The sequence below is a fragment of the Podarcis tiliguerta genome, assembly GCF_965153285.1.
Source record: "Podarcis tiliguerta genome assembly, chromosome: 14".
Classification (NCBI taxonomy): Eukaryota; Metazoa; Chordata; class Lepidosauria; order Squamata; family Lacertidae; genus Podarcis; species Podarcis tiliguerta.
In genome coordinates, this window is record NC_139547.1 from 17,491,859 (window position 1) to 17,502,828 (window position 10,970).

At 47.3% G+C, this 10,970-nt stretch overlaps 1 protein-coding gene and 1 long non-coding RNA gene across 4 annotated transcripts in view; one reads left to right on the top strand and one right to left on the bottom strand.

Annotated features, from left to right (window-relative positions):
* LOC310663668 (cell surface hyaluronidase CEMIP2-like) overlaps nucleotides 1–7,116 on the bottom strand; it is a 98,032-nt gene extending 90,916 nt beyond the window's left edge. For 2 of the 3 annotated variants that reach the window (XR_014504563.1, XM_083411801.1), the window contains exons 1-2: nucleotides 6,799–7,116; nucleotides 2,086–2,352 (exon numbers count right to left, since the gene is read on the bottom strand). Coding sequence is in view for 2 of the 3 variants with exons in the window: in XM_083411801.1 (XP_083267927.1) it covers nucleotides 2,086–2,352; nucleotides 6,799–6,826 (295 nt within the window). In the remaining variant the exon portion in view is untranslated. The remainder of the gene's footprint in view (nucleotides 1–2,085; nucleotides 2,353–6,798) is intronic. The other variant, XM_083411802.1, reaches the window with a different exon arrangement.
* Nucleotides 1,978–3,789, top strand: LOC310663918. The gene is made up of 2 exons (XR_014504673.1): nucleotides 1,978–2,167; nucleotides 3,601–3,789. It is a non-coding gene; the product is annotated as an uncharacterized lncRNA (long non-coding RNA).
* Nucleotides 7,117–10,970: the final 3,854 nt, after the last annotated feature.

The following is a 10,970-nucleotide window of genomic DNA, read 5'->3' on the forward strand; positions in this document are numbered from 1 at the left end:
TCTGGAATGTCCTCCCAGCAGATGCCAAGGAAATAAACAACTATCTGAATTTTAGAAGACATCTGAAGGCAGCCCTATTTAGGAAAGTTTTTAATGAGAGCCAGTGTGGTGTAGTGGTTAAGAGCGGTAGTCTCGTAATCTGGGGAACCGGGTTCGCGTCTCCACTCCTCCACATGCAGCTGCTGGGTGACCTTGGGCTAGTCACACTTCTTTGAAGTCTCTCAGCCCCACTCACCTCACAGAGTGTTTGTTGTGGGGGAGGAAGGGAAAGGAGAATGTGAGCCGCTTTGAGACTCCTTAAAGGGAGTGAAAGGCGGGATATCAAATCCAAACTCTTCTTCTTAATGTTGGATGTTTTATCGCGTTTTTAATATTCTGTTGGGAGCCATCCAGAGTGGCTGGGGAAATGCTCATGAAATAAGGCACCAAGGAGATCCCTGATGGATCAGGTCAACGGCCCATCTAGTCAGACAGCCGCAAGGACACAGATGTGGAATCTCAAGCTCAGATGTGGGCCTCTGCATCTCTCTATTTGGCCCAGTCCACACTCTCTGTTGTCATGCTACACCCCTTAATGGCCCATTGTGTACCCTCCTCAAGTATTTTTAGCTGGCTGGACTGTGCTCTTGCAGTGTGAAAATACCTCACGCTTGTCTGGATGGAAGACAAAGTGATCGGGGTGGTTGTATGTGGAAACCTCTGACTTTTTCTGTACAAACTAAAGGTTCATTCCTGTTGCTCACTTCTGCCTCTGGTTCCTCCCAGCACTGGCATGTGGCCCCCAGGAGGTTGCCCAGGATGTAAAGTGGCCCTCGTGCTGAGTGAATCCCCTGCTCCTGAACCGTAGGAGCCAACTCCTAGGGGCCAAGGTCCCTTTGGCCCACCAATAACAACATTGAGGAGGCCACACTCCAACCCAAAGTTGATGGGCATCACCATTCAAATACTGTGCGTGTGAGATGTCTTGAGATCAATTATGTGAAGTGGGGCTCAGCTGCCCCCCAATAATAATAGTAATTTATTATTTGTACCCCATCCATCTGGCTGGGTTTCCCCAGCCACTCTGGGCAGCTTCCAACAAAGATTAAACATACAATAAATGTCACACATTAAAAACTTCCCTGAACAGGGCTGCCTTCAGATGTCTTCTAAATGTCAGGTGGTTGTTTATCTCTTTGACATCTGCTGGGAGGGTGTTCCACAGGGCAGGTGCCACTACAGAGAAGGCCCTCTGCCTGGTTCCCTGTAACTTGGCTTCTCGCAGGGAGGGAACCGCCAGAAGGCCCTCGGAGCTGGACCTCAGTGTGCGGGTAGAACGATGGGGGTGGAGACGCTCCTTCAGGTATACTGGGCCGAGGCCCTTTAGGGCTTTAAAGGTCAGCACCAACACCTTGAATTGTGCTCAGAAACATACTGGGAGCCAATGTAGCTCTTTCAGGACTGGTGTTATGTGGTCTCAGCAGCCGCCCATAGTCACCAGTCTAGCTACCGCGTTCTGGATTAGTTGTAGTTTCCAGGTCACCTTCAAAGCTAGCCCCACATAGAGCGCATTGCTTTTATTCAAGTTTGCAGCCCTTCCCTGAATGAAGGGAAGCACAGTCGTACCTTGGTTGGTGAACGGCTTGCGACTCAAACATTTTGGCTCCCGAATGCTGCAAACCCGGAAGTGAGTGTTCCAGTTTGCGAACATTCTTCGGAACCCAAACGTCCAAAACAGCTTCTGATTAGCTGCAGGAGCTTCCTGCAGCCAATCGGAAGCCACGCCTTGGTTCCTGAACATTTTGGAAGTTGAGCAGACTTCTGGAGCAGATTTTGTTCTGAGGTACCACTGTATAAAAACCTAAGCATCATGGGTGCTTTAGATGAGATTCCTCCATCGCAGGGGGTTAGACTAGATGACTTTTGGGGTCCCTTCCAAATCTACAATTCTATGCTCTGTCCAGAATCTTCAAACATTCCACTTCCTTGTGCAAACAGCCCCATCCACAAAACTGGGAATTCACTTGGATTCCATTGGCCATGCAGGGGTAAAGCAGATTTATTTCATCAGGGAAATGGATTTAAATGGTTGTTTAAATGTCTTACGTAAGCACCTGGCCGGCACGCAGGCAGACAGGAGGAGGAGACAGCCGGCTAATGCCAGGACACTGGACACAGGCACATGGTGGTAAGCTTGGTCGCTCCAATGGTGCCGCCATTTCTCAGATCCTCTTCTTGGTCGGAGGGAGGGTGACTTTGGAAGTTCCCAAAGAAACAAATGGGTCAGTCTGGTCCCACAAGGGGCTGTTCCTGCCGGCAGCAGCTTCTTAGAGGGAGGGAGCTGGAGAGAAGCAGCCCAGAGCCAGGGAAACCCTGCAAGAAACATAGAACACAGCTTTCCTCTCCAGAATCTGTACACTTTCTTCCTCAATGGGAGAGGATTTGCTTTGTAGGCAGAAGGTCCCGGTTTCAGCCCCTGGTCTCTCTAGGTCAGGGGTCAGGAAACTTTTTCAGCAGGGGGCCAGTCCACTGTCCCTCAGACCTTGTGGGGGGCCAGACTATATTTTGAAAAAAATAATGAACAAATTCCAATGCCCCACAAATAACTCAGAGATGCATTTTAAATAAAAGGACACTGTGGCGGTGTGTGACATCATACTGGGTTCATAAGGAAAGGGTTAACTAATTGTAAAATGACTAACCAATAGGAACCCAAGGGGAGGAGTTAGAATTAGAGTTAGAGTTGTTAATAAGTCAGTCTGGAGTTAGAGAAGAGATGGAGAGGATAAGTCTGTGGGATGGGCTAGTTTGATGTGGGAGAGTGAGAGAATCTGTTAAGAGGAGTCATTCAAACAGTTGATATACAGTGGTGCCTCGCAAGACGAAATTAATTCGTTCCGTGAGTTTTTTCGTTCTGCAAGTTTTTTCGTCTTGCGAAGCACCGCTGTGTATTGACGGTTTCCCATAGGAATGCATTGGCGGTTTTTAAAAAAAGGCGCAAGACGTTTCGTCTTGCGAAGCAAGCCCATAGGGAAATCCGTCTTGCGAAGCAACTCAGAAAACGAAAAACTCTTTCGTCTTGCGAGTTTTTCGTCTTCCGAGGTATTCGTCTTGCGAGGTACCACTGTAATCAGTCAGAAGGTATTAGGAAGGTATAGGCCAGTAAAGAAACTAAAGTTAAGAAACTGACAAGAATATTATCTGAGAAACCATAAACTTGTTAATACTTATAAAATAAACTTCTTTATTTGGTTCAGTTTTAACAACCATCTGGACGGTTTTACCCGAGAGTAACGGGTTGGTGGCAGCGGGGAAGCGAGCACAGTGGTGGCACAGGGATCAATAGACCGTCAAACATCCGGGGACCCTGTGTGACCGCCACAGACACATTCTACTCATGTAAAAACACGCTGATTCCCGGACCGTCCGCGGGCCGGATTTAGAAGGTGATTGGGCCGCATCCAGCCCCCGGGCCTTAGTTTGCCTACCCATGGTCTAGGTAGATCAAGGAGGGAATCCTGTCTGAAATCCTTGGCAGCTGCTGCCACAGGGTAGACAAACTTAGCTACAGGGTCCAATTCTGGCGCATTATAATGCTGACTCCTATGTTTGACCTTTTAGGGAAGGACCACAGCTCAGAGGCAGAGCTCCTGCCAGTGGAAGACCTACATTTTTGGGTCCCTGAACATCAAACTGTTATGGGGACCCCTTTCCAACCAGCAATGAGGTCTGGGTAACCCGTTAGCTTCTTCAGTTGGGTTGTTCCATGACAGATCACTGCATAAAATAAATTTTAAATACTACATCTCAGATTTTGATTACAATGGCTGTCCAGGATTATCTCACCCGTCAAAATCGCTGGGGTGAATAAAAATGCCCTATGTCTTATAGCTTTCAAGCCCCACATTGGGCAAAAGATTCCTACCTCGCAGGAGGTTGGACTAAATGACCCTCATGGTCCCTCTGAACTCTACTATTCTAAGATACTATTGGGGGGGTGTATATGTGAAAATGAGGGAAATGTTCTATACATGCATGATGCATCATTGAACGATGAACTGACACCTAGAAAAGACCACAGTCAATATAATACTTCATCTTAAGACTCCTATGAGAAAGCATACTACACAAAGCACAAAATACACTTCATTCCGGCACTGCAAAGGGTTGGACTAGGTGAAACTTGGGCTCCTTTCCAACTCTACAAGTCTTTATTTTTTCCGGTTTTTTGAGCAACATATTCACATTCAGTTTCATCATTGGAGAACATAGCAGATCCACCACTTACCGCCAGTTAATAGTGTGGTGGACTCACCCCGCTAATTGCCCCCCAAATTATATAGAGCACACACAATTCAATGTTTGCCAGTTACACCAAGTTTGACAATTTACCACAAGCTATCGTGTGGGGAAAGAAATAGAGGCAGTGAGAGATTTTACTTTCTTGGGTTCCATTATCACAGCAGAAGTCACGAAATTAAAAGATGCCAGCTTCTTGGGAGAAAAGCAATGACAAACCTAAACAGCATCTTAAAAAGCAGAGACATCACCTTGCCGACAAAGGTCCATATAGTTAAAGCTATGGTTTCCCCAATAGTGATGTAGTGAGAGCTGGTCCATAAGGAACCAAAGAATTGATGCTTTTGAATTCTGGCGCTGGAGGAGACTCCTGAGAGTCCCATGGACTGCAAGAAGATCAAACCTATCCATTCTTAAGGAAATCAACCCTGAGTGCTCACTGGAAGGACAGATCCTGAAGCTGAGGCTCCAATACTTTGGCCATCTCATGAGAAGACTCCCTGGAAAAGACCCTGATGTTGGGAATGATGGAGGGCACAAGGAGAAGAGGACGACATGGTTGGACAGTGTTCTCGAAGCTACTAACATGAGTTTGACCAAACTGTGGGAGGCAGTGGAAGACAAGAGTGCCTGGCGTGCTCTGGTCCGTGGGGTCACGAAGAGTTGGACATGACTAAAGGACTAAACAACAAGAACAACAAATTGGGGGGGGGGACTTGTGTGAGGGTTGCTGGGCTGCAATCATGCAGTTTGGGAATCTGTAGTTTTAGACTTCGGAAGGTTCTCCCCTAGAAATGGTTTTAGTGAACAGCCTTTAAAACTGTAATGACAACCAGCTCATGTTTCCTTTCATTCTGCTGGACTTCTTGCCCCTAGAGTCCTGCCCTGTGGGGACCACCGCAGGACGAGTGAAATGACTCCAAAATACATTTTAGCGCCATCCCTGCAGACGGGAAGCTAATGCAGAGTTTTCCCTAGACAGGAAGAGCAGCTGCTAAAATCTCCTTGGGGGTTGGGATGCCCGGATCACGGTCTCTCTGTCTCGTCGCCTCCACCGGTCCAGGGAATGAGCTTCATTCACTCTCACCGCCTAGGAAGGCGAGGCATGTTTGCAATGCTCAGGAAGACGGGCGCGGGAAGGACCGTCTAAGGACAAGCGAGCCGCTCCTCCCGGCAACCGGCTGAGGCTTCCCTTGCAACAGCTTCAGCCGCTCCGATTCTTTTTTCAAGACCTGAGCAGGCGGCTAATATGAGCCAGGCGCAAATGGAGATGGAACGCATTCGGTGCGCACCCACGCCCTTGGAAGAATTCTGGGCACTGTAGTTTCTTAAGGGTTGGTGGGCATCGTAGCACTGCGAAGGGTAAACTACAGGGCCCAGAAGTCTTTGGGGGGTCGGGTGTAAATAAATGCGCTTTAAAGGCTTAGTGTTCCAAAACGCGCGCACGTGCCTTGGCAGATTCCTTGGCGCATCTAGGACTCCTATCCTGGATCACTCATTAACCAACTGCAAAGCGATGGAAAAGGGTAAAAGGCGGATCCAGCTGATTTTAAACGGATCCTCATGAATTCATATGATTTTTTCATTCAAATTAAATAAAACCACCATGACACTGTAGACCATGTCTTACTCTGTAGGCAGCATCAAAAATATCTTGCGTCCACTGTTTCGTGGGGCCGCAGGAGCGCAAAAACATGGTTAAAAAACACGGATCCTCATGGATCCTCATGATTTTTGCACTAGATCGGCCCAAAGCGATCCTCCCCGAATTGGAAGGACGCAACGAGGTGAATGTGGCTTCGTGCAGTCCCGATCCCATGCATGGTTACTCGAGAGCAAGCTCCGTTGAGATTTGCTCCCCAGCAAAGTGTGCCGAGGATTGCAGCCTTGTGGCTCGATCCCCAGGCGCAGTTAAACTTGGCAAGCAAGTTTAACTAACTGAAATGAAGCTTACTCCCAAGGAAGCGTCCTTAGGATCGCAGCCCAGCTAGCCCATCCCAGCTTAGGCGCAGTACGCCGGAAGTCCCACCGAAGCCTTCCTTCCCATTAAGTGTGCCTAGAAATCCAGCTGGATAGGCCCCGATTCACTTGCTCGCGTTACACGGGAGTCAGCCGCAAGAAGGGGCACAAGACCTCCCCTGCCCCCCAAGGATGCCCCCATAGGATTCCCGCTGCCCGGCCCGATCCACGTGCACACTTTGCTCGGGAGCCTGAGTAACGTGAGTGGACATTCATCCCAAAACAGAACGCAGCGGGCCGGACAGCCTTGGTCTGATCCTAATAATAATAATTTTTATTTATACCCCGCCCTCCCCAGCCAAGGCCGGGCTCAGGGCGGCTGATCTGATAGGCAAAGAGATGCATTTTTTTCCAGCTTTTTGCGCCCTGATGAGGGAGTCTCCGGGAGGAGCTAAAGGACCAGGCAGGAGGAGCTTGGGCTGCCACGCTTTCCTATCGGCGCCCCCACCCCTCTACGTGGAACTGGGCTGCGGGTTCGAGTCCTACCCTCTCGCTCCTCACCTGGACGGTCGCGTCGTCTGTGCAACATCTTGCAATGGACGTTGGCGGCGGATCTTTCCCGCACGGCCTCTCTCTCTATCTCTCTTCCTCCTCAGCAGACGCCTCCGCCGCCTTCAACTGCAGCCAACTTGGAAGGAGGCAGTGTAACCAGCTGCTAGGCTTGCGGCCCTTCAGTCTCTTTGCATTTCAAGTGCCAAAACTGTCCCCAAGGCGAGATGATGCGAGGCCACCTCCCTCCCGCGTAGTTGCTTAGCAAAGAGCGATCTTCAGCTTGCCATCAATTTTGACCCAGGCACCCCGTTTCTATCCTTGCTTTTAGCTTCACCGTGTCTCCAAGGCACCCAAAACCATTAAAAATAAAAAATAAGGATTACTCATCGTAATAAACACACACCGGACGTGCACCTCGCGTCTGCTTTCCAAATTTACCCTGCGGCTGTACTCTGAATAACCTGGTTTGCGTTATTTATTTTCTCTCCTTCGCCGAGGTTTCAGGAGTTGCCGTCGATGCAAAATTCCAAGCCTGCGTGCCCTTCTTTCACACCTTCCTCCAAAACTAAACTAACCTTTAGCCAAAGAAAAACACACAAAAACTAGGGCTGCTGCAGTTCTGTTCCAACTCACCTGGGACTGAGCCCCGTTTAATTCAACGGGATCGACTTTGCAGGTGTTGAATATTGCTCTCTGCAGGGCTATCAAGCAGTGATGCTGACCTCAAATGATCACCTGTGCTTTGACCAATCAATTCAGGTTAGATAAAGGTTTAGACTGCTTCTGTAGACTTGGAAGTAGTATTGCATCTCTCCAAAGGCAAGATGCCCCTGCTGGCAACTTACTTTTTTTTGTGAATGGCTGTCAATTACATAATACTGGGGGTCCTGCCCCAGTGGTGGTGGGGAGATTGGGACAGGTGACATGGGAGGGGGCAGCCGGGTTGGCTGGGAAGTATGGCCAGGTCCCTATTTCAGGGTGGGAGTGAGGAGGGGGGTTGCTTTCATGGGGGGGGGGGTTGAGTTTGGAAGTATTTTCAGGGTGGGAAGAGGTTCATGATGGAGACATGTTGTTCTTGTTTTATATTATGTATTTTGCTTTTATATTGTGATTTTATGTTATGAACCGCCCTGAGACCTGCAGGTATAGGGAGGTATACAAATTGTAATCATCATCATCCCATTTGAATTTTGCATTGCTTTTCCTTCTGACCTCTCTTTTTGCCACATATAACACACTCATAATGCACATTCAGGAGGAATTTTTGAACATTCCTGTTTGCCCAGGCATTTGTTGGCCGAAAAATACTGTTCCTGGCAACCTTGAAATTATTAGCTTACGAGGGCATGTGGGTGTTTTAAAATGCTTTTAGATATGTTTGTATGTGTTCTCACTAGGCTTTATTTATTCATCGCTGTTTGCTGCCCTGGACTCTGTTGGGTGAGGTAGAAATGTAAATAATAAAATGATGGAGTGGACTCATGAAAGCTTATGCCATACATTAGTTTGTCCTTAAGGTGCTACATCTCTCAGAAGCTCCTGTGATGATGCAAGGATTTATGACATCTGAACTCACTCGTGTAATATCACGCACCCCAAACCAGCAAAATGTTGAAAGCTATGTAAATATCATTTTTGTGAGAAGGGATAAAAGTCTTCTGTAGGCAATCTTTTAAAGGTATTTACTGTGGCTGTAGAAAGGGAATGAAATTCAAGTTCGGAGGATGAAAACTTAGCGTTGGGTTTGTTTGTTTTTTTCCTAATTCCTCCCCACCAGTTATAAATTCAGCAGGGGGAAAACCCCAGCCTGCTGCAGAATAACACCTCCATAGATTTTTGCTATAAGGAATCTCACTGCAGTGGACTGAAAAAGACCAATTATCCCATAAGGCCAAGAGACAAATGATAACCTATTCAGCATTTGAGCAGAATAGGTAGGTAGTACTACAGCAGTGATGGTAAACACATAGTGTGCGCGCAAGCTGCTCATGTATAAGGGTTAACGTGCACAAAAAGGAACTGCAGGTATCCACTTTTTAACACAGGTATCCGCTTATTAAAGATGCTACTTTGGTTGGCCAAAAAAGGGTCGCTTTTCAGAGTTTGAGACTTTCCTTCTGTTCTTTTCTCTCATTCGAAACAGGGAACATGTAATCTAGTTACAGTACAAGAAAAAGCATTACAGAATGTTCTTGAGTGAGGAACCTTAGCCAAGGGGAGCTGCATCCACAGAGGCCTTCATATAATTTAAAAGGGACTAATCAGACGCTTCTCCTCTGGGTTTCTCTGAGCGCTGAGCTGGGGCAAGTGGTTATTGGGGGAGAGGATTTTTCCAGCACTTTGTGTCCTGGCTTTGGAATGCATTGCTGGCACCAGGCAAACCCTTAATATTTGTTTTACTTGGATTATTAATTTTTTTTGTCTTTTATAGGCTTGTATTAGTCATTTTATTTCCAGTTAGCCATGCAAATACAACTAAGTTTTGTGGCACCTTAAAGAGTAACAGATTTATGAAAGAAACAGCTTCCATAGTGCTGCAGCAAGAAAACTGCTAGCACATTTGCAAAGCTAAGCAGAGTCTGGTATGGTTTCAAACTGGATAGGGAACAACATGTGGATATTCCTGTATTGCAGGGGGTTGGTCTAGATGACCCTTGGGTCCCTTCCAATTTTATGATAAAGAGCTTAAACTATAAGAAGTTTGGTTCATCTTTTTAAGGTGCCACAAGACTTCAGTTATTTTATGGTGTTGATAACAATTTGAAGAGTGGAGTACAAATCTAAATAAAATAAAAATAGCTGGATATAAGTTTAGAGCTGGACTGGCTATTTCAGAGATTGACTTGCTCCCTAGATACTGTGGATTAACAGGAAGACATTTTCTTCTCGTGTGTTCCGGGTACTGAAAGGAAGCACCAGTCTAATGTTAATTACTCTGCCCCTGCGGTTTCATGAAATCAAATCCGTACACACTTGAAGTACTGACATGAGTTAATTGCATTCCTGTCAAAGCAAGGCCACGACGGCCAAACTGAAACACAAGTACCAAGCTGTGATTTCCATTGAGTGAATAGTTCCCTCTGAGCTGATCAAGTGTCACTCATAAGCAGTTGCATTACACAAGTCAAAAGGAAGGCTTCCGTTTTAGTGTACTGTACTGTAACGGTCACATTCCTTAACACGAGGATGGTGTATCATAAATAGCCCTTCGGGGTAGATTAGGCCAACAGCAGTCTGCATCCTGTGTCCCAAGGAATGGGGGGCTCAATCGGCAAGGACGTTCAGAACAGCAGGCTAAGGATCTATGAAAGACAGCTTGCAAGTCCACTGCTGACCTTCTATAGAAATTGTGGAAGTACCGTATTTTTTGCTCCATAAGACGCACTTTCCCCCTCCTAAAAAGTAAGGGGAAATGTGTGTGCGTCTTATGGAGCGAATGCAGGGGGGAGGCAGGCAGGAAAAGCCCCCAAGCTCTTGCGGGCTTTTCCCCAGGAGGGAGAAGGGACTGAGACGGCCAGTCAGTCCCTTCTCCCTCCTCATGGAAAAGCTTCTCCCATAGCCGTGCGCAGCCTCTCTCGGCTGGAGATGTTGCGCGCGGCTAAAGAGGAAGCCAAGACAGCGGGATGGATCTCGCTCACCATCTTGGCTTCTTTAGCCGCACACAGCCCCTCTGGCCGGGAGAGGCTGTGTGTGGCTATGGGAAAAGCCAAGACAGCGAGCGGGATGGATAAGATTTTTTTTCTTGATTTCCCCCTCGAAAAACTAGGTGCGCCTTATGGAGTGACAAATACGGTAACTGCCACTGCCCCAACAGCCCCTAGAACATGCAGCAGACTGCAATGTGCTGGAAAGGGCTAATCTGTTCTGGTGATGTGCAAGAGGTCCAGGAAGGCAAAGTCTGAATGCCCCTGGACTGGGATACAATGGCTGCCTAGTTCAACTTTGAAGATGAAGATGCCTTCGGCTGAGTCACATCACCATGCCCTCCAACATTTCTCTGATGAAAATAGGGATGTCCTATTCTATAGTGGTAGTAATAATAACAATAATTTTATTATTTATACCCCACCTAGCTGACATTAAAAAACTTCCCCAAGCCTTCAAGGTTGTATAGTTATCTCCTTGGCTCGGGGTTCGCATAACCCTCCCAACATTCCTCTGATGAAAATAGAGATGGCCAT